This window comes from Lithobates pipiens, unplaced genomic scaffold (assembly GCF_037356315.1).
Source record: "Lithobates pipiens isolate NorthernLeopardFrog02 unplaced genomic scaffold, aLitPip1_a1.2 Scaffold_27, whole genome shotgun sequence".
Classification (NCBI taxonomy): Eukaryota; Metazoa; Chordata; class Amphibia; order Anura; family Ranidae; genus Lithobates; species Lithobates pipiens.
In genome coordinates, this window is record NW_027507788.1 from 79,877,263 (window position 1) to 79,905,052 (window position 27,790).

At 43.3% G+C, this 27,790-nt stretch overlaps 1 protein-coding gene across 3 annotated transcripts in view; it reads right to left on the reverse strand.

Moving 5' to 3' along the window:
- Nucleotides 1-3,498: 3,498 nt before the first annotated feature.
- LOC143933938 (AP-2 complex subunit alpha-1) overlaps nucleotides 3,499-27,790 on the reverse strand; it is a 149,501-nt gene continuing 125,209 nt past the window's right edge. For all 3 annotated transcript variants that reach the window (XM_077457114.1, XM_077457113.1, XM_077457115.1), the window contains 5 exons: nucleotides 25,138-25,260; nucleotides 24,942-25,058; nucleotides 24,441-24,510; nucleotides 23,695-23,829; nucleotides 3,499-7,633 (listed from right to left, as the gene is read on the reverse strand). In XM_077457114.1, coding sequence (XP_077313240.1) covers nucleotides 7,556-7,633; nucleotides 23,695-23,829; nucleotides 24,441-24,510; nucleotides 24,942-25,058; nucleotides 25,138-25,260 — 523 coding nt within the window. In that variant the 3' untranslated portion in view covers nucleotides 3,499-7,555. The remainder of the gene's footprint in view (nucleotides 7,634-23,694; nucleotides 23,830-24,440; nucleotides 24,511-24,941; nucleotides 25,059-25,137; nucleotides 25,261-27,790) is intronic.

The following is a 27,790-nucleotide window of genomic DNA, read 5'->3' on the forward strand; positions in this document are numbered from 1 at the left end:
GCAGCACATGCAGCTCCCGGAGGGGAGCTAGGGACATGGGAGAGAAGAGGAGGCGAGGTGGCCCCCGAATGGACCTCCCAGGGAATGCCCAGCTGCTCACCCCACCGAAGAAGGGAGAGCTGTACTTACCAGTCCTGAAGAGCTGGGAGACATTCCATCACAGACCTACTCCTGCGCAGTTACAGGGTACTGCTGACCCAGTATACTGTGATCCAGACATCGGTAGCCCTGTCATATGTATACCCCGGGGCATTGAAGCTCACAGACCACCTCTGGAGCTGAGGTATGTCATGGCCTGCCGAGCCTTAGCTGCGGCCTGCACATGCGCGATGGCTGGACTGGGGAGACTGCAAGGATAGCTTAACCAGCCTGTCACCCAGATGGCAGGATCAAAGGGCCTGCAGGGTTCCTAGGTCATTCTCCTTCACTAGGCAAAATAAAACGGAGTTCTGCCTGGGAGCAGGGAGGGTTGTGAGCACAGGGTCCGCCCACCGGGGCGTGACTAATGTTCTGTGTATTGTATTACAATTTTTGCCTAGTTCTCCTAACGGCAGGCTAACAAACCCATTTAGTTACAGAGAGGAGCTGTGTTGGTCGGTGAATATAAGAGAAATTTACTTTTGCAGGAAGGGGGAAGTGCCCTGTATTGAAGTAGTTAAATATAAAGCAACGAGTATACTTTCCAAAAAGCATGTTTTAGTTACCAATTATTCCTGGACAGCATGCAGGAGCCAAAATGGTAAAGGAACTGCTCTCTGTATCAAATCAGGTTTCTAAGAGGAAACAAATTGCAACCTATAAAGAGATAATTCAATTAGGGGTTGTAAAGGCAGATGGTTTTTGATCTTAATGCCTTCTATACATCAAGATAAAAGCCTTCTGTGTGCAGCAGACCCTAATACTTACCTGAGCCCCCTCTCGACCCAGTGGTGTTCATGAGTGCCTCGGTTATCCGAGACTCTCCCTCCTGATTGGCTGAGACAGCAGCGGCACCATTGGCTCTCGCTGCTGTCAAAGTTAGCCAATGAGGAGAGAGAGGGGGCAGGGCCAAACTGCGACTGTCTGAATGGATACAAGGAGCTGGGGCTCAGCTGCCCCCATAGCAAGCTGCTTGCTGTGGGGATACTCAACAGGAGGGAGGGGCCAGGAGCCAAAGAGGGACCCGAGAAGGGAAGAATCTGGGCTACCCTGTACAAAACCACTGCACAGAGCAGGTAAGTATAAGTAAGAAGCCTTTAGTTCTATTGTAAAGAAAATATATCCTAAAATGAATAAAGCAGGCTGCAGTTCCTGATCCTAAAAAAGCTTGATGGCTGATTGTTATGCTGGCTTTGGGACACAGCACTGAAACAAGTACAGAAATTAGGAAAACCAAGATCTCATCTTCTCATGTACAGAAGCCACAGCAGAGAAGTAGCACTGCCAGAAGGGTAGGTGAGCAATGGCAGACTCCATATTTCCTTCAAATCTGTGCATTAACCACCTACCAACTACACAGTAAACACAGTGCAAGCAGGCGCCAAGTACAGGCTTCACAACGTACATGCAACATTGTTTGGTTTGCTTCTGAGTTGCCCCCTGCTGTGATTGGGCACAGCACAAGTTTGCCAACAGATTTCAGTCAAAACCTGTTAATCAGCTGTGTCCAATTATACACACACAGTTCTATGTCTACAAATATACAGAACAGTGATCTGGATGTTTCTTATCCCTGAAAAGCAGAGAGAAAAAAACAACCAGATTAGTAAGTAAAAGCAGCACACATTACACTTGTTAGGCACACAGTTAACACCTTCCCAGCCAGTGTACAGTATCATCACTAAAAAGGAACACGAGGGGGCACCAGCTAAGTGCAGCATCAAAGTGTTTAATATGATTAAAAAGCCAAATGCAAGCTCACAGAAATATAAAATCACAGAGCTCATCTGCAGCCATTTCACATTGGATAAAAGCCACCCACCAGCAGAGCCACTTGTTACAGCAAACAGCATGTTGTCAGTGAGGAAACCAAGTTCAATGTTCCAGGAAGTGGGAAGAGCCACTGTGGAACACAGGGCAAGATGTGATGTCCCATCTGGGGTGGGCTGGTTGCTATGGTAACCCATTTCAACTAATGCGGCATTGGCTGCAGATAGGCTCTTTGATTTTATATTTCTGCAAGTTAGCATTTGGATTTTTAATGGTTATGAACCCATTAACCCCTTTTTGTAATTTCAGAGATTCGTTCACGTCTCAGGTGAAGCAACCGACTGAAGTAAAACATCCTTCCTATGGAATTTCTTTATAAGCACCTATGAACATTTTATGAACTACTTCTGCTACACAAAATGTACCTTCACATTTGTCTAGGGGGTTAGAGCCAACTTATCTCAGTGGTGCATTAGCATTTGTTTGCGCCACAATTTCATTTGTCGTTTGTATTAGTGCCACTAGCAATGTCCGTGACCCTCCCAGCCAGTGTCTGTTAGTGCCAGATTTGTCTGCCACACCAAGTCGCTGATCACTGCCATTACAGTATAGTGTCTATAGCTGCATAAATTCCAGTATATATACACAGACCAGTTTGTACATGCTAGAACTTTCACACAAATGGGATTTTTTTTTTAACCAAAGACATGTAACAGAATACCTTTTGGCCTAAACGTATCATTTACAGAGTTTTTTTTTTATTGGATAGATTTTATAACAAAAGTAGTAAATATAGTTTCTTTTTCAATTTTTTGGGGTATTTGTCTATATAATAGAAAACAAACACAAAAAAAACAAACAAACAGTGGTGGTCTAATACAACCAAAAAAAAAAAAAAAAAAAAAAAGTGTGATGAAATTATATAAATTCAATTTACATGCAATGTTGCATGACCACGCAATAACTAGTTAAAGTAAGGCAGTGCAGAACAGCAAAACAAATGTCTGGTCATGAAGGGGGTAAAACCTTCTGGTGGTCAAGTGGTTAAAACGGTTGGTGTGTTCTTTCATGCAAAGGTTTTAAAAAGGTATACTTAAGTGGTCTAGACTCCAATGGTCATCAGTATATTAAGGAAGAGTAGACACTGCAGATCTGCTTCTAAAAACGCCGTTTGCCAGGCTGCCATACTGACCCCTGACTTGAACACCAAATACAGGACCTGACTTAGAACAAGTATGCAGATCAGAAGTCCTTAATTCACTGGCTGCATTCCCATTTCTAGATTTGTGTGTCAGATTCAAAACTATCATGACAGATAACTAGCATGTTCGGTAGGGAACAGCAAAGGTATCATCCATATTTTCCTCACATTTTCTTAATACACATGACCCAACAAATACTTATGCAGAAAAGCAAAGCAGGTTTTCAGGCGGATTCCACCAATTATTTTGCAGCACAGATCAGATCAGGAGGTGGACGCTTGTTTTAACAGCAGTTCCTGGTGCAGCACATTATTATTTTACAGGAACTTTCCCCATTATATGCGTTACATTTAAAAAAAAAAAAAAAAAAAAAAGACTCAAAATAGGGTAGATGAGAGGACGCCATGGCTCAACCTTTTATTCCAGGAGTTTTTTTGGTGGGAATGATACAATTTATAAAATACAGATAGAAAAGATGTGTCTAATATGGTACAGAATGCACTAAGCTTCAGCAATACATCCCAATGCAGCTACACACACACACACATACATACATACTCTCAGACAGGAGCCGTTATAACTAGCAGTGCACTACACAACATAAGAAACAGCACCAGCAGGAACTGCACTCCAGAACAAAAAATTACAATAAAAAAAAATAAAATCAAGAAATGTAAAAATAAAAAAATAAAAACACAAATGAGATCAAATTCTCTAAACTAAATCAGCTGCATTAAAATTTTGTTTGGTTGCCACACAACTAACGGTGGCTTTGTATAGGAGGTGACAAGTCTGCACATTAAATGTGTTCTTTTTCTGCTATGTATGATGAAGAGGTGGGAACAGTTAAAGAGGATGTCCAATCTCCTGCAGAATTCTGTCCCTGAGCGAAGCGGACTAGCTAATTGTCTCCAAAGTGATGCTATTGGGAGACCAGTAACCCAAAAATGCTTTTGTACACTAACAGTTATATATATTTGAACGTGCCTTTACCTGTTAGTGGTTAATATATTTTAAATAGTTTTTAACTTTTTCTAAAAAGGAACTATTAGCAGTCTACCTAGTGGTAACTTTATTGTATGGTATTTTGGCAATTCTGAAGTTGTACAAAAACGCTTTTCATTATGTAGTTTCACCATTAAATGTTTGGGCTTTTTTTCCAGCAGTGCATGAAAAAACAGCCAATTATGATGGAGCACCTTTGCTGAACAATCCATGGCCACTTTTACTTCCAGTTTAGCTTGTCCTGGCCATCTTTAGCAGATACTACTGGGAGACCAGAGGTTTGCTTTAAACTAAATGAGGGAGCAGCTCAACATACGCTAACAACTTATGCAAAGCACCGCAGGATATGATCAAATGGGCAGGAGACTGTGGTTGTAGAAAATATTGCTATAAACGGGGCTTATACCAGGAAAGGAAACCAGTCATATTAGCTTTTTACAGAACAAAGTCAAGTAAAAATATATAATTTAAAGTGAATACACAGTTTACGTTCTGTCAACTATCCTATTTGTCCCTGCTTTTCCCTTAATATAGGTGAAAACAAAATGTAGCTTTACCGGTTCCCTACCTATTTAATCTGGCCACATGCAGGAAGAGATTTTATTCAGCTGATTCAGAAACACTTTGACAAATGGTAAAGCTAGGTTTTAGCAGCTCATCTACATAAAATTAGAGATTGTAAAAAGGATGGACACCCCCTTCAACAGTGGCAGAAGTACCAATCTAATTGATGCAGATGCCTGAAAAAAAAAAAAAAAAAAAGGCTTAGCTGAGTAAACATACCTAGATACTGTAAATTGTCCACAGTTGAGACTAGTAGGAGAATCTACATTGCATTTTATTAATAGACCACTAGATGGCAGAGTGAGTTCAACTGGGCTGCTATTCTATTTCCAGGACCCTCATTAGGGAACAAAAAAGTGCAGGGATGTATCCTTGATGAATCTATGTACCTCTCGATCACGTATTAACATTTACATAATATTTTATATATTTATATATACCTATATACACTGGCAGGCCATTAAATAGCCATAAAAATAAATCAGACAATTGTGGCAATTACAGGCCATACACAACTGATAGTAAAACTAGTAAGCACGGGGTCGTTAGGAAGGGTCAGGAGGGACTGAATGGGAGGGGCTAGGAGCTGTGATTAGCACATACATTTGAAGATTTATATTTCATTTCATCAATAGTAACAAGGTTGTATTTGGGGCTACAAGCACAAAGTGTTATTTTGTTTTGCAGTGCTGAGTGAGTACTTTACACTATAAACTAGAATATATAATTTTCCCATTTGCAAAAGCAGAGGTAAGCTTTAAAGGGTTTGTAAATGCATAAGAATTACTTGAGATTTCCTTTGATAATAGTCTCAATTCACAAAGTCACAAGGGTTATTGTATCGTTATCGCATTTTCATGTGAAAATTCAAAAATGTAACTGGGTGTGAAATTGCCGTTTATTGAAAGCCTCTATTACTAATGAATCTGTGTGTCATCTCATGTGCCATTATTTTATCTCCAGATGGAATGATGGCTTTTTCTGCTCTTTACAACAGGCAGATCAAAGACTTGAAGTTAATAGAATTTTTTGAATACATACCATATATAAAAAGGTGAACGCAGCAGATTTTTACAATAAAACCTTAACCGGATAGAGAAGAACATTAGAAAACAAGGAAAAGCAATGAAAATATTGCATGCGTAATACTTTAAAGCGTTGATGCTAAAGTGTGTCAGTATAATACTAATAATGAATAGAAAGTATACAGATGCCCTGACAAAAATAGCAAATTGTTTGACTGGACTTTAACAGCACACTATTGCCTTGTGCTGAATAAGCTCTTAAACTTGCTACACTAGCATCAGTCATTTTCTTTGTAGATCCTGACTAGAATGTTGTTTTTCGTTGATGGTGTCAAACACATGCTTGAAGTTTCCTTTGCTTGCAGCAATAGCTTTAAAAAAAAAAAAAAATGTATTTCCAGGCTCTACATGGAAAAATGCCCACAAACTGTTTGATATTTTGTAGATTAGATTGCAATATCAAAAATTCAGGTGTAGGCACTATAAGGGTAACAGGCACAGAATGAACAGGGTGCATAGAACCTGATGAGCCTTGACTTCACATTCTACTGGCTGTACTTAGTTTGACTTGCATCTCCTCACAGACTGTATTGTGAAGTGAATCTTTGATGGTGTGTTAAAGAGTCAAGCGTGGGATGGGCCCAATAACTAATGAGCATGGGTAGTTGGGATATCATTGAACAGGCTCAAAATACACAACTCTAACACAAAAAGAAAAAAGGTGCGTTAGAGCAGAACAAGGTAAGTATATGGAATGATTTTACATGGTACAGAGTCAATGTAAGCTCTTTGAAAATGCTACTGAAACATGGAATGCTTTAGAAGAAAAAAGGAGACTTCATCGCACTGATTTACAAATACATCAGACAACAGGTTATGTCATATCAGACTAGGATTTTAGCTGCTGGGTACAATGAGATGCAATTCTATATTAATTTCTTCAGGAATAGACAAGGAGGAAACACTTCTGACTTAACACTGGCATTCAACAAGACCCTATATATAGGACAAAGACTCCTTTACAACTGTATATTTAGGCTTAGCTGTGACATCCCATTTTAAAAGTGGGTGTGAAACTGATCCTTAAAAAAAAAAAAAAAAAAAAAAAAAAAAAGTTGCAAATATGGTTCCATAGGCAATTCGGTAACACAAAACAGGCGCGGCCCTGTTCAGTTACCTACTCCCACTTGTTTATCTCTGTAATAACATAAGTGCTGAAATGCATGTAATTTCTAAAGAGAGTTGAGAAGGAACACAAAAGGAACAAAAAAAGTTATGATAGAGCACATGGGCAGACAATACTAAAGTTAAAAATACAAGTGACCACTGATACAGTTTCCCCTTTGTGGAAAACTTCAGTTTGTCAAAACATCCTTCCAAATAAGCAGCTTTTCCACGGTTTAGCAAGTGATATGCATTTGGGCCAGCATGCACCGATGCCTGATCCCTTATCCACAGTACAGGCAGAGTCCGCATGGAGGGAGGCACCCCTTTCCAGAACAGGGTCCCCGGCTTCATGCATCCCTTTCAAACAAGTTTAAATTTAAAGTCACAGCAAAAAACGACAAAATCTAGTAGGACGACCACACATCTTAGGACAAGAAGAATATTAATAGTTAACCTTGAATTTTTTCGCTCAGAGTCTCTTGGGCTTTACCGGACGTAGACTGCACACACATGCATACACATACACGCGCACACAAGGATAATCCGCAGAGAGGTGACATGGAAAGCCCTGCCCTCTGCTGTCACATGCACACTGACACACACATTTGCTCGATGCATGGTAAACCCTCCACGTAGTGTAAGTTTGCCAGTTTTACTGTCTGTTGCCATAATATTCTTGTTGGCTTAGAACTGCTTCGATAAAAGCTCACATAGGTGCTTGGAGACAGTTTCTTTGCTGGTTCTTAGGGTAAGGCGATACATCTGAAATATAAAAAAAAAAAAAGTTGGGGTTATTTGCTCCAGTAGATTGATAAAGTCTAGCTAAAAGTTCCACTATACACAAATTACATTATTTTAAACGAGTACACACAACACTAATAACAATGCAAAACAATACAATATACCAGAATACAAAAAAAATAATTGATTGATTGATTATATATATATATATATATATATATATATATATATATATATATATATATATATATATATATATATATATATATACATACATACATATACATACATACATACACACACACACACATACATATATACATACACATACATATACATACATATATATATATATAATATGTGTATAAATAAATCAATCACACGTGCTTCAGTAAACTTGCTTAAAGTGCTTGCTATCACCCAAAGTGATAACAAAATGCGCTCACCAGACCGCCTCAGCCACACAGTGACCTCAAAGCATGACTAATGGAAAGGCTCCTTGGTTCAATGCTGTAGCTCCTTTATGCATCCCATTCCAATCAAGCAATCGCATATGGAGGAAGCTGGATCCCAATCCACTTTGCAGGTCTGTGAAATAGCTCCCTAACAAAGAGCCACAAAAGGCACTTCCTGATGACGAGCGCTCTAGAGCGAAAATGCAGAGGTGCGGCCTAACGCTTACAATCATAGGACCCCTTTACTATTGCTTGCATAGCTAAGATGCACCACGCACATTGCGAGTTTTATACAGGTGTCGGACTGGTTTCTGCTTCCCCAAGCGGATTGTTTGTGATTTCATACTGGACTTTGCAAGTGCTCTTTTTAAAGTGGAAGTAAACTCCCCTATCCTTTTCAGCCAAAGAAGGTGCCATCTTTGCCTCTGTTTAATCTTCAACTGCTATGGTGCTGCATATGTGATTCGTTATGACACCAGCCATTGGATGGTTTGATAGTTTGGCTGAGAGCACAGCCAATGTGCAGTTTTTTTAACTGTTTAAATCGATGGGTTTACTTCCACTTTAAGCAATAAAACATAAAAGCAGTATTACACTATATCCTGCCCTCTGCAGCTCTTTGTTGGGAAGCTATTTCATAGACCTATTTGATGCAAGTTGATATATGCAGTGGAGAGATGTTATAAGGTTACATAGTTAGTAAGGTTGAATAAAGACACCAGTCAATCCAGTTCAACTCGAGTGAGTGAGTGTCTACAATTGTCCCTATCCCTGTACTTCACACACTCACATCGGTCCCTACCCTCAAGCAGCCCACAATCCAAGGTCGCCATTCATATACTAGGGCCAATTTTGGACAGAAGCCAATCAACCTACCTGCATGTCTTTGGAGTGTGGGAGGAAACCAGAGTACCCGGAGGAAACCCACACAGGCACAGGGAGAACATGCAAACTCCAGGCAGGTAGTCTCGTGGTTTGGGATTCGAACCAGTGACCCTTTTTACTGCTAGGTGAGAGTTCCAACCACTACACTACTGTGGCGCCCTATAAAGGTGAAGACATCTACATTTGCATATCTGTGGATTGGGATCAAGCTTTCTCCATATATGATTGCTTGGTTAGAATGGGATGCATAAATGAGCTACAGAATTGAACTAAGGAGTCCTTCCCATTACTCATGCTTTGAGGTCACTGTGTGGCTGAGGCAATCTGGTGAGCGCATTTTGTTATCACTTCGGGTGAAGCACTTCAAGCAAGTTTACTGAAGCACGTGTGCATTTTATTTTTCATGGTGTTGGAGCATACACAAGAAGATTTGTTCACATGTGATTATTATGGACATTTCTGATGGTTTATTTTATTGTGCACTTTATTAACCTGTTCCTGACTGGCCGCCGCAGCTGTACTGTGTCAAAGCGCCGTTCTGCTACGTCGGGACGCGACGATCGGATCCGATCAGGAACCGATCAATCCCCAGGCCAATGATTTCTGGCCTGGACCTGGTGATCGCTCCTGACGAATGATATCCTCCCCCCTGTCCATGTAAGTGTAAACACTGACAGGGAAAATGATGTTTTCTCCCTCGTGTCTGTATTTTTGTTTCAGACAGAGAGAAGAGAATATCAGAAAAGTGAGTTGCACCAACACTACACTGACACCAGGTCACATAGGCACACATTCACCCCCCCGATCACCACGTCACTGTCACCCAGTACAGCAATCAGATTTTTTTTTTGATCACTGTACTAGTGTCATTAGTGACACTAATCAGCGTCAGGGTAATCTTAGGCCCAGCTAGAACTAGGGACCCCCTTAATCCCCCCTCCCCCATAAAGGTTTAACCCTTTGATTACCTCCTGTGATCACAGTATAAGTGTCACGGGTGACGCAGTTTAGCTAGTTATTTTTTTTATAGCGTTAGGGTTTAACCCCCGATCACTCGGCGGATGATCAAAGTTAGGTTTTACACCCCTTTCACACCAGGGCGTTTTGCAGGCGCTATAGCATTAGAAATAGCGTCTGCAATCCGCCCTAAAGAAGCTGCACCATTGTGTGTAGTGTGAAAGCCCTGAGGGCTTTCACACTACAGCGGTGCGCTGGCAGGACGTCAGAAAAAAGTCCTGCCAGCAGCTTCTTTGGAGCGGTGTGTTTACCGCTCCTCCACATTGAAATCAATGGGGCAGCGCTGTAATGCCGCCGGCAAAACGCCGCTATTACGTGTATTGCCGGCGGCTTTAACCCTTTCGCGGCCTCTAGCGGGGGTAAAAGTGCCCCGCTAGCGGCCGAAATGCGCCGCAAATCCGCCGCTAAAAATTGCGGCGTTTTACCACCGATGCAAAGGGCGGTGTGGTGTGAAAGGGGTCTTAGGGTCAGATAGGGTCTGCGTCACCCCAGGCAGCATCAGGTTAGTGGCACCAACACCCATGCACGCACCATACGCCTCCCTTAATAGTATAGTGTCTGAACAGATCAATATCTGATCAGAACTATATTACTGTCCAACAGTTTAGGGTTCCCAAAAACGCAGTGTTAGTGGGATCAGCCCAGATATCTGCTAGCACCTGCGTTTAGCCCCTCCGCCCAGCCCAGCCCACCCAAGTGCAGTATCGATCACTGTCACTTACAAAACACACGTAACTGCAGCGTTCACAGAGTCAGGTCTGATCCCTGCAAACGCTAACAGTTTTCGGTAGCGCTTTGATACAGTCACTGACAGGAGCTTTTTTTACCTGTGAGTTTCACTAGTGTACCAATATAATTAGAGCCCAAAATGGCACATCGAAGTGAAGAGGCCTACACGTTTCTGAGCATGACAGATAGTGAAGAGGAAGTCACTCATCTGTCAGATTCAGGCTCAGAATACAATCCCGTAGACAGTGGCACAGTGACAGATAGCTCTGACAACAGAGTTATGGTCCCTGTCAAGGTCAGGCGTACCAGACCACGATCATCTTCTGCTGTTGTTGAGGTGCAAGAACCGCAGGTCCTTCGTATGGAGCAGAGAGCCAGCAGTAACACTTGGCAAGCAAAAGTAGTGTCCCGCTGCCGCCATGAAGACAAAGACAGGGCCGTCGAGCCCATAGTGAGCTTCCTGCTGCATTCCCCAATCCTAATTGGGAACCCACCACTTCTACAGAACCCCTTCTCCCCCCCCCCCCCCCCCCAATTCACTGGCTAACCCGGCATTGAGGTGGGTGAAACAAAGATATAAAATTTAATTTTTTTGTGAAGAATCACCAACAAGTGGGACACAATTGTGAAGTGGAACGAAATCTATTGGATAATTTAAACTTTTTTAGCAAATAAACTGAAAAGTGGTGCGTGCAAAATTATTCGGCCCCTTTACTTTCAGTGCAGCAAACTCACTCCAGAAGTTCAGCGAGGATCTCTGAATGATCCAATGTTGTCCTAAATGACTGATGGTGATAAATAGAAACCACCTGTGTGCAATCAAGTCTCTGTATAAATGCACCTGCTCTGTGATAGTCTCAGGGTTCTGTTGAAAGCGCAGAGAGCATCATGAAGACCAAGGAACACACCAGGCACGTCCGTAATACTGTTGTGGAGAAGTTTAAAGCCGGATTTGGATACAAAAAGATTTCCCAAGCTTTAAACATCCCAAGGAGCACTGTGCAAGCGATCATTTTGAAATGGGAGTATCAGACCACTGCAAATCTACCAATACCTGGCCGTCCCTCTAAACTTTCAGCTCAGACAAGGAGAAGACTGATCAGAGATGCAGCCAAGAGGCCCATGATCACTCTGGGTGAACTGCAGAGAACTACAGCTGAGGTGGGAGAGTCTGTTCATAGGACAACAATCAGTCGTACACTGCACAAATCTGGCCTTTATGGAAGAGAGGCAAGAAGAAAGCCATTTCTCAAAGATATCCATAAAAAGTCTAGTCTAAAGTTTGCCACAGGCCACCTGGGAGACACACCAAACATGTGGAAGAGGGTGCTCTGGTCAGATGAAACCAAAATCGAACTTTTTGCCCGCAATGCAAAACGATATGTTTGGCGTAAAAGCAACACACCTCATCACCCTCAACACACTATCCCCACTGTCAAACATGGTGGTGGCAGCATCATGGTTTGGGCCTGCTTTTCTTCAGCAGGGACAGGGAAGATGGTTAAAATTGAGGGGCAGATGGATGCAGCCAAATACAGGACCATTCTGAATGAAAACCTGTTAAGAGTCTGCAAAAGACCTGAAACTGGAATGGAGATTTATCTTCCAACAAGACAATGATCCCAAACATACAGCAAAATCTACAAAGGAATGGTTCACAAATAAACGTATCCAGGTGTTAGAATGGCCAAGTCAAAGTCCAGACCTGAATCCAATCAAGAATCTGTGGAAAGAGCTGAAAACTGCTGTTTACAAACGCTCTCCATCCAACCTCACTGAGCTCGAGCTGTTTTGTAAGGAAGAATGGGCAAGAATTTCAGTCTCTCGATGTGCAAAACTGATAGAGACATACCCCAAGCGACTTGCAGCTGTAATCGCAGCAAAAGGTGGCTCTACAAAGTATTAACGCAAGGGGGCCGAATAATTTTGCACGCCCCACTTTTCATTTTTTTATTAGTTAAAAAAGTTTAAAAAATCCGCCGGGGCTGGTCTCACTGGACCAGGTGGGCTTTGTCCTGGGGAGGGAGGCAAGAGGCAACACAATTAAAGCAATTAATATACATAATTGGCTGTCCTCCTCCAAAACTCAAGGATTCCTCCTCTCCTTGGATGCGGAGAAGGCATTTGACAGAGTGGCCTGGGATTATATGCAAGAAACCTTACAGTTTATAGGTCTACCTAACAAATTAATTTCCCATGTTATGGCACTATACACCTCGCCGAAAGCCCATGTTAGGGTGAATGGCCACCTGTCGGATGCCTTCTCCGTATCCAACGGGACTCGTCAGGTTTGCCCGCTCTCGCCCATTCTATTTGTTCTCACGTTAGAGCCCTTACTCAATCGTATCAAGGCAAATATTGATATAAGAGGTGTGTCGATGGCAGGTACAGTCCAAAAGATAGCAGCCTTTGCTGATGACGTCCTCTTGTTCCTTACAGAACCACATATTACGCTACCCAACCTCCTCAAAGATCTAGACTCATTTAAATATATCTCAAATTTGCAAATAAATTTTAATAAATCAGAAGCGCTTAATGTATCCCTTAGCAAAACAGCGGTAGAGCATTGTCAAAGAAATTTCCCATTTAAATGGAACAGCTCAGCTATTACATACTTAGGCATTAAGCTACCTTCCAACATTAAGAACCTATACTCACACAACTACCTTCCTTTACTCCAGACCATTCAAAATGATCTTAAAAAATGGTCCACGGGCATCTTTTCATGGTTTGGCAGAGCCTCGATCATCAAGATGAATATCTTACCCAGAATGCTTTACTTATTACAAACGATCCCCATTAAGCTCCCCGTGGCCTTTTTTAATTCATACAAATCGATCTGCACACAATTCCTATTGAACGGAAAAAGGCCCAGACTAAGCCACGATAGACTAGCAATACCTAAAGCAAAAGGCGGTATAGGCTTCCCAGATATAAGGAAATATTATTGGGCTTGCCATCTATCCAGAATTGTGGATTGGAAAGTACATATCGCTACGAAAGCTTGGGTACATCTGGAGAACACACTTGCACCTATTCCGACGAGACATCTACCCTGGTTAGATCAGAAACACATCCCCATGATCTGTAAACAGCATCCGTTAGTAGCACCTACCTTACATGTGTTTCGATCAGTATGCCAAACACAACATATCTCGTCTCACCGCAGCCCACTAACACCTATCAGACATAATCCAGACTTCCCAATTGGTCAATCTGAGTAATTTCTCCGTTCCATATGGCCACACCCAGAGATACTAGCCCGACACTTTTTCACCAATGGAAATCTTTTAACGCGCTCAAATATACCGTGCACAGACCCCAGGCGACCTATCCCTCAATGGGTATACTTCCAAATTAGACATTTCTTAGTCTCCCACCAGCATCAACCAGACTTTGCTAGATCACTCACTCCTTTTGAATCTCTCTGCGACACGATGGAACCACAAAGACACCTCATATCTAAAATTTACACCATCTTCTTCGCGGAATGTAATCCCAGATCTCTTAAATCCTCCGGCAGTTGGGAATCAGATCTGGACCTGCATTGGTCAGAAGAGGAGTGGGAAGCCATATTCTCCCATATCCACAAGGGATCTGTCAATGTATCAGTTCAAGAAAATGGTTTCAAAATAGCTGCAAAATGGTATAAAACTCTGTCTCAGTTACATAAATTTTTTCCCCAAGTACCCTCTACATGCTGGAGATGTTCTCAGGAAGAGGAAACTCTCCTCCACATTTGGTGGTCATGTCCCCGTCTCCAACCCTTCTGGACAGAGGTCCACCGTCTCATTTGTAAGATCACCACACTCCCCATTGATTTTTCGCCAGCACAACTACTTCTCCACCATACCTCGATTTCGAGATCGAAATATCAAAGATCACTGGCGCAACACCTCATTAATGCAGCGAGAATGTGCATCCCGGTCCTATGGAAATCCAGTACCCCACCCTCCATCTCAGATTGGTTCAATCGCATTTCCAAGGTGGCTGAGATGGAAGAACTTATACACCAAACGAAAGATTCTCCACTAGGCTTCTGGAAAATTTGGGCTTGTTGGCATCATTTCCGAAACTCATCGGAATACGCATCATTACTCTCCTAAGTCCTGGCATTTATATATTACCTTGTACCATTTTCTTAGGGCTTGTACCTAAAACATACACCCCTGTCTAGTAACATGTTTATTGGTGTCCTTTCATTGGAAAAATACTCAAGAATGTGAACAACTACTATCCTTGATATTGGGTTAATCTACTACTTTTCACCTGTGTGTTTATATACCTGTAGAGTCATTTAATGCTCTAAAGTTAGTCCAGTTATTTCAAAGTATTGTACCATTATGGGGGATTTTTACACCTCATAGAATTGTCACGATTGAATGACTTGTTGTGTACCTGATGTACTTTATTTCTGTTCATCACTCTGTAAACTACTCATACCTTTTTCAATAAACCTTTTTTGGAAAAAAAAAAAAAAGAAGTTTCAAAAATCCAATAGATTTCGTTCCACTTCACAATTGTGTCCCACTTGTTGTTGATTCTTCACAAAAAATAAAAATGTTATACCTTTATGTTTGAAGCCTGAAATGTGGCAAAAGGTTGAAAAGTTCAAGGGGGCCGAATACTTTCGCAAGGCACTGTATGCTGTCAATACATTGTCGCTAATCCCCAGCTGACCCTTGCCAGAGATTGGAGACCAATTACGGTCTTCAAATTTACGACTTTTCTGGGCCTCTCCCTCATCATGGGCATAACTAAAAAAGAGTGAGTTGCCGTCATATTGGTCCACTGACCCAATTCACTATACGCCTGTGCTCTCTGGCTCCATGACCAGGACACGATACGAGCAGATCTTGCGGTTCATGCACTTCAGTGACAATGAACTCTGTTGTCCTCGGGGTGACCCTGAATACAAAACGGCTCTACAAAATTCGGCTACTCGTAAACCACTTCAACCAACGTTTTGCAGCCTTGTTTACTAACCATCAAGTTGTCTGTGTTGATGAGTCCCCGATTAAAGAGGAAGTAAACCTCTTTGACCACTAGATTAAGGCTTACCTGTAGGTCCAAGCAATATCTCCTAAACCTATATGGTTTAGGAGATATTTGCCCGAAAATGGGCACCGCTGTCTACGGCGCATGCGCCGTAGACAGCGGCGCGCAGGCGCACTAAATGCGGCAAGTCCAAGAATGGATTTGCCTAATTTGTCGACTCCCGTGCGCATGCGCGGGAGTGACGTCATCGCGGCTTCGCCGAATGGCAGCGGCGGAGCTACGAGACGCGACTCCCGTGCGCATGTGCGGGAGTGACGTCATCGCGGCTTCGCCGCTGTCATTGGTCGGAGCTGCGAGACGCCACCAGCAAGATGGATGCGGCGGACTACAGGGATCAGCGGCGACTTCGCTGGCTCCTGTGTCAGGTAAGTGACACATAATGAGCTACTATGCGATGCATAGTAGTCCATTATGCTTTACCTTTGCAGGGAAAAAAAGTTTTCTGGTTGTTTGGCATTCAAACAGTATCTTCCCAACAAGTGTGCCAGATACAGGGTCAAGATGTATAAGCTCCAACAGGGCCGCAGGCCTATACATATAGTTTTACCGTTTACAAGGGAAGAGTTAGTCACGCAGAGCCGCCAAACTGCCCTGACTACATAGGAAGCTCTGGCAAGATTGTGTGGTACTTGGTGTCACCCTGATTCGGAAAGGGGTACCACTTGTATGTGGACATTATATAAGCGTGCCACTTTTTAGTCACTTGTTTGATCATCAAATTGGCGCATGTGGCACAGTGCGATCTAATCGCCGGGGCTTTCCCCAGCGGCTTGTAGATTCCCGACTTAGGCTGGGTAGAGAGCCTACTTGAGAGGTAATAATTTGCTCGCTGTGAAGTGGAGGGATATTAAGAATGTTTTCGTTCTTGCCTCCCTTCATGCAGACACGACTGTCCAAAGTCCCATGGCGACTGGTGTAGTGGAGAAACCCATCTGTGTCCACAAATATAGCCAAAATATGGGAGGGGTGGACCTCAACGACCAGTTGCTGACACCCTACCTAATTGCCCGTAAGGCCAGACACTGGTATAAAAAAAAGTGTCTGTATACTTCTTTCAATTGGCTTTGCTGAACGCTCATGTGCTATACAGAGCTTCAGGACGAACTGGATCCTTCCTTAAATTCCAGGAAGAGATCAGAGCCCTGCTGTTTCCAGATGGTGCTCTTCCCATCGCAAATGCAGTAAGCCGGCTGCATGAGAGGCATTTTCCGCATGTTCCCTCTGGTACCCCTACCCAAAGAAACCCCCAAAGAAGATGTTGCGTCTGTAGAAAGCGTGGATTTAGGCATGACACCCATTTTATTGTCCTTCCGGTCCTGGTCTTTGCATTGGTGCAAACGCTATCACACACTAGGGGAGTATTAGCGTAGGGTACAGCACCAAAGTCATAGGCACACGTACACAGGGCCGTGGGGTCTCGAAAGATGTGATTGCCATCACATTTTGAGACCCCCTAATCTGCAACGTTCAGTTTATAGTTTTTTTGCAGTTTTTATAAAAGTGAAAAAAAAAAAAGACAAAAAAAATTTCAAATAAAAAGACAAATAGTTGCGGTTGTATTTTTCTTCTCTCTCTCTATTGTTCCCTCTTTTATGTTTGCTCTCTACATCTATTGTTCTCTCTCGGTTTTATTTTTACTATGCTTTATTGCATTTGCTTTGCAGGTATGGTATATGTTATACTGTAATCTTTGTTTTATTGTTAACCATCATTTGCTTAGCAGGTACGCCATTCAGCTGCAGCGCGTATTTATTTATCTCGACAGCAACAGCGTTTCCTCCCATGATAGATAAAGCCGCGACTCCAGCGCTGTAGGAGGTGATTTCACCAACACAGTTAAAAAAATAAATAAATAAAAAAAAAGAGCATATATGCTGAAGAATGTGGGCAGCAGGGGTGGAGGAGCGATTTGCTCCTAACTTTGGGGGTGGGTGCCCCCATGCTTCAGCATATATAAATGGTGCATGTATGCCCATCATTAGAGGTGAGTGGATGAAGGGAAGTATTCTAATGGTGGGCATACCCACTGATCAACCTTTTTTTGTTCAGCCCACAAGCGTCATGAAAAAAAATAAAAAATTACTACAATATATGTCCAACAAGGACCAGCAGCATACTGGTATGTTGCTGGACTTTGAGTGGTTATACCAGAATGATGCCTGCGGGTTTAGGTATCATCTTGGTATTCTTTTCAGCCAGCGGTCGGCTTTCATGCAAAAGCAATCCTAGCGGCTAATTAGCCTCTAGACTGCTTTTACAAGCAGTGGGAGGGAAGGTTGCTGTGCAAATACTGTGTGAAGAAAAAAAAAAAAACACCCACCATTTTAATCTGTAGGGCCTTTGCTTAAAACTATTTTGGGAGCCTAGCCGCGTACGGGACCCCGAAAACCAAGCACGGCCTTCAGGATTTCTAAGGGTATACATTTTTTATTTCACTCCTCACTGTCTATCACAGTTTGAGGCCATGGAATGCCCTCATTTGCCCGCGGTATACCCGCGCTGCCCCATTGATTTCAATGGGTAGCAGCGGTTTAGGAGTGGTGAATACACTGCTCATTTACCGCTCCAAAAGATGCGGCTAGCAGGACTTTTCTCACCATCCTGCTAGCGCTCCAGTGTGAAAGCCCTCCACACTGCCGCCATTTTAGAACCTCAAGAAATGAGGTCAAACTAAAAGCTGGGTAAATTCCAGAAAATGTACCCTAGTTTGTAGACACTAACTTTTGCGCAAACCAATAAATATACGCTTATTGACTTTTTTTTAACCAAACATATTGTCAGGTCACCTTGAGGCGAGGTGACAGATGCACACCGTAGGGATCAGGAGTGCACCGCAAGGTTGTGGACCCTACGGCTGACTGCTGCGGACGGGAGACAGGTCCCACCGGGGTTAGAGCGTAAGATTCCCTGGGGCGCGGAGTCTAAAAGCCAGCAGGTGTTCACCAGAGCCTCGAGTGGTGAGGATGGACTCGGCTGCAACTGGCTCCAGGTCGTGACCCCCAGGGTCCCCCAGCTCACACCCACAGTAGGCAACAGGAGGATAGGGATGGTGAGGGACAAAGCCAAGGTCGGGGCCACAAGCAGACAAGAATAGTCGGGGACACGCCAAAAGGTCAGGATCACAGGCAAACAGGGATAGTCAAAGACACGCCAAAGTCGGTAACGGAAAACAGTAGAAGAGCACACGGCAGGTAACAGGAAGCTAACACACAAAGGAATACACAATGGTTGATCAGCCCTGATGGCCTGCAGTGCACAGGTTAATATAGGGCTCCCTGATAGGGCCTGGGGTGGAGCCATGCTTAGAGGAGAGGTTATAAAAAACACCAGGTGGAAGTGGCTGGCCTCTTAGTCTGAACACATGAGGGGAGGTAAGCAAACACAGGAAGATCACTGCATAACCATGACAGTACCCTCCCTCTTACGAGGCCTCCCCCTCCCCCGCCTGGGTCCAGGCTTAAAGGGAAACTCCAGATGGAACCTCCTTAACAGATAGGGAGCAAAGACCTCAGATGCAGTGATCCAAGACCTCTCCTCAGGGCCCAACCCTTTCCAAAGTACGAGGTACTGAAGAATGCCTTTTTACGGAGCCGGGAATTCAAAACTTGACTAACCTCGTATTTTAGATTATCCTCAGTGACCGAAACAGAGGTAGGGAGAGGACGAGAGGACTTGAGGACTAAAGGCTTTTTAGGAATGGGTAAGGGCATGAGAAGATCAGGAGCCTGAGCAGGGTCCCCCCACACCCTTAAAGATGAGCTGGGCATCCATAACAGGACCACCAGACTGGGCAGAGGTCAGTGGATCCCTGAGGTCAGGTTGGTTAGAAAGTGACATGTCACAAGAGTCAAGCCGGATAGCTGCAACACAAACAGAATGCAGAGAACCCTGAGAAAAAGATTGAAAACCCCTCCTGGTCGAATGAGGAATTCTATCCAAAGGATGGCTTGAGCCTCTTAAACGGGTTTGAACGGACATAGTAGCAGTAGGGTGAGGCCAGGTCACCGGAGGTGCTGAACAAGAAGCAGGAAGCTCATTGGGCATGGGCTGGACTGGCATAACTGGTGCAGAGGTCGACTGAATAGTATTGTCAGGTGTAGCGACCATCTCAATCGCATCACAGGGCATAGCAACTGTGGAACTTGCAGACAAGTTAGCCTGGCTGTGCGTCCAAGGGAGATTAGGGACAGGCAAAGGTAAATGGTTATGCGAACTGGAGTGAATGATCGACTCAGGTTCATAGGTGGGCCCCTCATCCAGAGTACCACATGACCTAGAGAGTGCATCAGTCCGACTATTGCAGGACGCATCCCAGAGATCGCTATATACAGCGGGAAGAGCAGAAGATACTGGGATGGTGGTAACAGGAAGTTTCTCCTTTGGGGTACCCTTGAGTAGGCAGGAAGAGTAACAGGAGGAACCCCCAAGCCAGGATCTGTCCAGCAGACCAGTCAACGTGTGGAGAATGGAGCCGTAACCAAGGAAGACCTAATATAATAGTAGATGAAGCCTTAGGTAAGACAAAGAAGGCTATCCACTCCTGGTGGGGGTTCCCTACTGACATCTTAACAGGAAAAGTCTGAAAGTGGATAGGGCCCCCTGGGAGAACCGTGCCATCAATCGCCAAGACCACCAATGGCGTTTGTAAGGGGCAAAAGGGTAAGTCTCATGGAGGATGCAGTTTCCCAATCCATGAAATTGGCAGCGGCTCCGGAATCCAGATGTGCCGAGACCGAACGAGAGGAAGCACCGACATGAAGCAACACAGAAAGGAGAAGAGGAGAAGGTTATATTTCAGGGTCTAATACTCCACCTTCCAGATGTATTAGCCCTGAGCGTTTTTCCGGACGAAGAGAACAAGTGTCAAGGAAATTACCTTTGGCCCCACAATAGAGGCATAGGCCCAGAGTTCTGCGCCTAGCACGTTCTTCGGGAGATAATTTAGTCCAGCCAACTGCATAGGTTCCTCAGTAGGCAGGGGGTGATCCTCGGATCGAAGAGAAGGGACTGGGGGCTCAGGCTGCCTAAAGAACGGGGAGTGCTGGCGTCTTTTTTCCAGGGCCCTCTCCTGAAAGCGAATATCGATCTGGTTACACAAGGTGATGACACTGTCCAGATCAGCAGGAAGGGATCTTCCTGCTAATTCATCCTTCACTCTATCAGAGAGGCCATGTAAAAAGGTTGCAACTAGGGCCTCATTATTCCAGCTCAATTCAGCTGTGAGGATACGGAACTAAAGAGCATACTGTCCCACAGACGCAGACTCTTGACGGAGACGTAAAAGAACGCTAGCCGCTGAGGAGACACGACCCGGTACCTCGAAGATATACCGAAAAAGTTTCAAGAAATCAGACAGGCTAGAAACCACTGGATCATTCAGTTCCCACAGAGGGGCGGCCCAAGCCAACGCCTCTCCGGACAGGAGGGATAGGATATATGAGACTTTTGCCTGATCGGACAGGAAGTTTTGGGGCTGAAGTTAAAAATGAATTGTGCACTGGCTAAGGAACCCCCTGCAAGCCTTGGAGTCCCCAGAGAAACGGCCCGGAGCTGGTAGTTGTAATGAATGTGTGGCTGCGACTGATGCGATAGGTGCAGCGGCAGATAGCGGTTGAGGTTGTTGAACCGGGGGTCCTAATGAGGCCTGAACCTGTTCAACACACGATGCCAAATCCTGAAGGAATCGCATCACATATGTGGCTGAATACATTTTGGCCTAAAGTTATAACTAAAATTTAGTTTATTGGATTTTTCTTATAAACAAAAAGTAGAAAATATCAAATTTTTAAAAAAGATTTGGTCTTTTTGCTTACATCGCAAAAAATAAAAATGGCAGAGACAATCAAATACCATCAAAAGAAAGCTCTATTTGTGGGGAAAAAAGGACGCAAATTTCGTTTGGGTACAACATTGCATGACCGCGCAATTACCAGTTAAAGCAGCGCAGTGCCAAATTGTAAAAAGTCCTCTGGTCTTTGACCAACCAAATGGTCCGGGGCTGAAGTGGTTAATCAGATACACAGTGTATATTAATAATTCGATTTTTGTATTGTTTCCTTTGCGCCCTTTATACATTTTTGTACGGTTATTAGTTTTCCACTAATTTTAGGTGCAGCATTGGTATATAACAATTTTTTTTTGTATTTTGGCACCGACACCAACCGCCCCCACAGCATACAGGAGATTAAATTTGCTCTAACAAAGTAAAAGAGATCTTGGAAGCCTTCTTGGTCATAAGATATATATTTATTGGTCAAATAATAAATACATCAATATGCTTTCCACTAACTGCCAAACACAACAGCACAATTAAAAAACTGTGCGCTCCCCCTTTCAGCAGTCCCCCAGAATGCACCCCATAGCCTCCCCAGCACACGCCAATCACTGATGCCATCCCAGCTTCTCTTGTATACCCCAAGTGTGGCAACCTGCTAACCTGGCCAGGCTTCATTTAAACTCCCCAGTGTGCAGTGAACCCTCCAGGACTTGAACTTACTGTCCTCCTGGTCACCTTATGTGCATCTTACCTATTTTTACATATAATAAACATTGGTTTATTTTATACTGCACTATGATTGTCGCACCTTTTTTTTCTGTTTCGTGGTGTATCTTATTATGTTTGACCGATAACACTTACAAGCTCTTCCTTCTACTAATAGACACCTCTGCTGACCTCAACAATGTTCTATATTTGGGGCAAACATCAGCTCACTTCTCGGAATTCAAACACTGCACTTTTTTTTTAATAAAGAACCTTAAAAACTCTGATAGATGGTTGGTGTTCATCTGCTCTTAGACCCCTTTCACACCACACCGCTGATAGCGTGGGCGGTAAAATGCTGCAATTTTTAGCGACGTTTTACCGCCGGATTTGCTTTTACCCCCGCTAGTGGGCGCGAAAGGGTTAAAGCCACCGGCAATACGCCGCAATAGCGGCATTTTGCCGGCAGTATTACAGCGCTGCCCCATTGATTTCAATGGGGAGCAGTGGTGGAGGAGCAGTAAACACACTGCTCCTTCACCGCTCCAAAGAAGCTGCTGGCAGGACTTTTTTCTGACATCCTGCCAGCGCACCGCTGTAGTGTGAAAGCCCTCAGGCTTTCACACTACACACAATGGTGCAGCTTCTTTAGGGCGTTTTGCAGGCGCTATTTCTAACGCTATAGCGCCTGCAAAACGCCCTGGTGTGAAAGGGGTCTTACTGTAACCAACGCTCGAGAGAACTGCTATGGGTATCAAGTAACAGTTATGTGCAATGTTGTGCTTATATATTACTGAGCATATATATCAGGTATTTGTTATTATGAACAACTTTTGTGCACTGTAAATGTACTTCATTGTTTTCTATGCTCTTGTTGAGCACTTTAATTACTGTTGCTGTCATATCTTTTTCAACAAAAAGGGTTTATATAAACAATCAGCACTCCCATTAGGATGTGTCCAATATTTAGACCCTTTCATATTGAGGCGCTTCTAAAGTGCCAGTAAAACACAGATTGCTTTTCAAGCGCTTTCCATTCATTTCAATGGAGAGGGATGCTGTTTTTTCTATCTCTCCAAACATTCTTCAAAGATGCTGCTTGCAGGAGTTTTTTCACCTCCCTGCCCCAGTGTGAAAGCATCCATTGATTTTAATAGGAAGCTGTTTTCGTGAGCTTTTCAGGCATTTTTTTTATTTATTTTTTATTTTTTTAATGCAAATGCACTTGAAAAACTGGTCAGTGTGAAATAGGTCTTACAAACTGGAGCTGAATGGTGCTTTAAAAGAGTTAAAGCTTGCTGAAAGCTCTGCAAATGCTTGTCAAAGCTTGCTGTTCACGCAGCTCTTATACAAACTGAAGCTTGTGTGAAACAGGCCTTACGTGTTTGTGTTGATAGGAAAGTGTATGAATGTTCTTATGCCAACAATTAAATTGTCTTATACCTTTCTCCATTTACCTGAGCTTGGATGTTGGGCTCTAGACGCAAGAGACAGCCAACCTGAATAGTTTTAGTCTGGATGATACCAGCGCCCACAAAATTGTCTGGATTAGGATCCACATTTTCTAGTAGCGCAGTACCGAAACCCAACAACTGGAATATATGAAAACAATTTAAGGATCAGAAATCAGTATAGCATTCAATAAAAAAAAGATCACTTTTGCCGTTATGTTGATTATGCCACAATAACAAAGGCAGAATGTAAGGCTGGGAAGATTTCTAAGTAATATAATGAAGTTGGAGGAGGAAATGATCAAAGCAGGTGCAGTCTGGGGGAGGGGGGGATACAAAGTACAGGATACTTTATCATGCACATAATACAAATACTTGGTAGAGTAGGGATATGCAATTAGCGGACCTCCAGCTGTTGCAGAACTACAATTCCCATGAGGCATAGCAAGACTCTGACAGCCACAAGCATGACAGCCAGAGGCAGAGGCATGATGGGACTTGTAGTTTTGCAACAGCTGGAGGTCCGCTAATTGCATATCCCTGTGGTAGAGGAAGGACAGATCAGAAATATGAAATGTTGTGTTTACATATTCTTTAAGACTTTTTTTTATATAAAATTTACAATAAACCATCACAATGGAATGATGTCAGTTCTGTTCTATATGTTGTGAAATAGCTGCATCCTACGGACACTAGAATAACTTCCTGATTTCCTAAACTGTGTGATGGAATAGCCTGTGTACAAGACTTACCTTTGCTTTCGTCACTTCAGAATCCATGCCATGGTTAGCTTTAAAAATCTTTTGTGCTTCTTGCTGTGGCCTAGAAAAACAAAGCAAAAAAAAACAGCTAAATGCAACAGCACGGACTGTAATATGCCTAAAAATCTGTTTTGTTTTTTTTTTGAAAAAAAAAAAAAAAAGTTTCGGCTTTAGATGCACTTAAAAACACATTCTTGTGAGAATCCATGTTTTGTCAGTCAACTATGTGAACAAAGCAACATGTGTGTTAGCTGCCAACAGCTTCACCTGTCATTGCACCACTAAGATCATCAGTTTAGAAGACACCAAACTAGTTCGGTCAAACCAATTTACAGTGGAGATATAGAAAATGGAAGGAATTTTTGTTGGTAAGCGAAATACTTGCTACTATAGGTGGCAAGGACTCAAAATCAGCCTTCCAAAGCACTCTTAAAAGTAATTACTTCCTCCAGTATTACAAACGCTCTTTAAAATACAAGGTAAAGCAATTACAGGCTGAGCTGTTTCCAACGCTGGAAGAAGTCTTGGGACGGCATCTCAGTTGCTTGGAAGAACTTGTTGATTGTTATCGGCAATTTTAATGTGATGTTCTGCAACGTTCCTCCGTACCTAAAATAGGTAGATGGCGAGGTTAAACAGAAATGTAATCCCATAAATGTTACTCATTAAGACAGCAGGTTCCCAATACCTGAATTTAATATTAGTTAGTGGAGCCTCATCAAAGTCTGCCAAGCACTCAATGTTTAACACCTGCTGGACCTGTGCTCCACCCTCCACCATGGGATCCACTGGTTTAGTCTGAATGTTGAGCTGTGAGATGGCAAGTTAAGGATGACTGCATGATATGAAGGCCATATAAAAAAATATCAGCTGTCCTTTCAGGCTGGGTTCAGACCTGCTGCAGTCCACAGCAGGGGGTCTGGTGCATCCCTGTTCCCTGACTCAGGTGCGAATCAGCTCAGAAATTCTGCCTACCTTCACACCTGATTCGAAGCCAAAGACACACAAGACCCTTTCCAAATCTGGACCGCGGCCACCTCAGAGGTGTGTGAACCATCTCCTATGAGAGCCAGTCACACTCTGTCATTCGAATTGGATGCAAGGAAACTCACATCAGTGTGAACCCAGCCTCAGTGTTTACCTATTAAATGTATTTAACAGTCCATAAATCAACGATTTGCATTAAGTCCCCCTACAAATGCCCTTTTTCATGTTTTAAGACCCAGTACATAGGGGATTCAGCTTGTATAAGACCAGTGTGCACAGCTAGCTTTCACAAAACATGAAGATTTTAGTCAGCAGCAACTTTGCTAAAGTGCAATCGAAAACACAAGAGCAGAAAATAGAATATACGGCAGCTTATCAGTCCTTACACTGTAGGTAAAATGGGATTTTTAAAACAGCTTACCTGTAAAATCCTTTTCTTTGATGTACATCTGGGGACACAGGGCCATAATAATAACTATGTGGGTTATATCGGCATATCAGGTGCTGGACACTGGCGCGCCCCTTAAGGAGTGAACTTCCCCCATATAACCCCTCCCATTACTTGGAGTCCTCAGTTTTGTAGCCAAGCAAACAAATGTACAAGAAGGGAGGGACCTTTGTGTCCCCTGATGTACATCAAAGAAAAGGATTTTACAGGTAAGCAGTTTTAAAAATCCCATTTTTTTTCTTACATCAGGGGACACAGAGCCATAGTAACAACTGTGTGGGATGTCCCATAGCAATTGGAAACTGAAGGGGGGGGGATAGAATCAAGGAAACAGGAGGCCAGAGGACTCATATTGCAGTGTAAGCTGTGCCCAAAGGCAATCTCCTCATGGCCTTTAATATCGATTTGGAAAAAAAAAAAAAAAAACGAACGTCTGAACCAAAGACCAATGCTGCGGTCTTACAGATCTGAGCCATAGAGGCCTGATGATGCACCACCCAAGAGGCACTAATCGCCCTGGATGAGTGTGCTCTTAATATGAGAAGGAAGAATTTTCTTCTTTAAGCTGAAGCTTGATCAATCACTTGACAAATCCATTTGTAAAATTGTGGATTCTTGACGCTGCCTGACCATATCTTGGACCCTCTGGCAGTACAAACAAAACCTGTGTTTTGCGTTTTCGCCCTTAAATAGATTCTGATCTCTCTTACTACATCAAGAGACTGAAGTGCTTTCTCTTCCCCAGATTAAGGCTTCTGGGGAGAAAGAAGGAAGAATAATATCTTGGTTTAAATGAAAACCTGTTACCACCTCTGGTAAGAATTCAGGATGAGGACATCAAACCAGCTCATCCTTATGCATGATGAAATATGGCTCTTACAAGACAGAGCTGTTAGTTCCAATACTCTTCTAGCAGAAGAAATGGCAAGCAAAAAAGATTATCTTTCTTGTCAAAGAACCAAGAGAAATTCTCCTAAGGTTCAAACGGCTGATTTAACAAAGCTGACAAGACCAATTTTAAATCCTAAGGATTTAGAGGTGCCTTGGTAGGGGGAATAAACCGTGTTACCCCCTGAATAAGCTACGCACCAAGAGTGGGAAGCAAGAGGCTGTAGGAAAGACAGACACGGCCCGGATCTGGCTCTTAATAAAAGTCAAGGCCAGCTTCATTTCAGATCCCATATGCAGGAATCCTGCCTATTGACATACTTCCTGGGGTGCCAACCCCTGGATCCATACCAAGAAACCTATGCCTTCCAGATTCTATAGTAAGTGATTCTGGAAGCCGGCTTACTGGCATTAGTCAAAGTAGACACTACTGAAGGAGATCACCCACGATCTTTTATAGATTGGGATTCAACAGTCAAACCTGTTATACTCCTTGTCCGTAAAGTAGGATGAAATACTGGACCCTGTGCAAGAAGGTCTGGCTATAATGGTCCAAAGGACTGCTACTGCCCTCTTTATGATCTCGATAAATTAAGATCTTCTGGGACCCGCTGGGGCCACCAGAATCACCTTCTTCTGTTCCTGCTTAATCCTGTGGAGAAGGCGTGGAAGTAGCAGAGCTGGAGGAAATGCATAGATCAGTGAGAACTGATCCCCTGGGAAGACTAATGTGTCTGTTCCGCCTGCTAGCGGACCCCATTTGACAAAGTTGTCGACCTTATTAATGAATCTGGACACAAATAGGTCCATGTCCGGAGAACCCCATCTGACATCTTGCTAGGAAGATGTCGGGTGAAGAGATCATTCTCCCGGAAATAATTGTTGGCATCTCAAGTAGTACGCCTGAAATATTGAAATTGCTGATAGGCAAAGAGTGTTGAGTTATGCCAAAGCTAGAACATTATTCACCTATTTTGGGCTGCACGACTTCTCGTGCCTCCCCTGGTGATTTATGTAA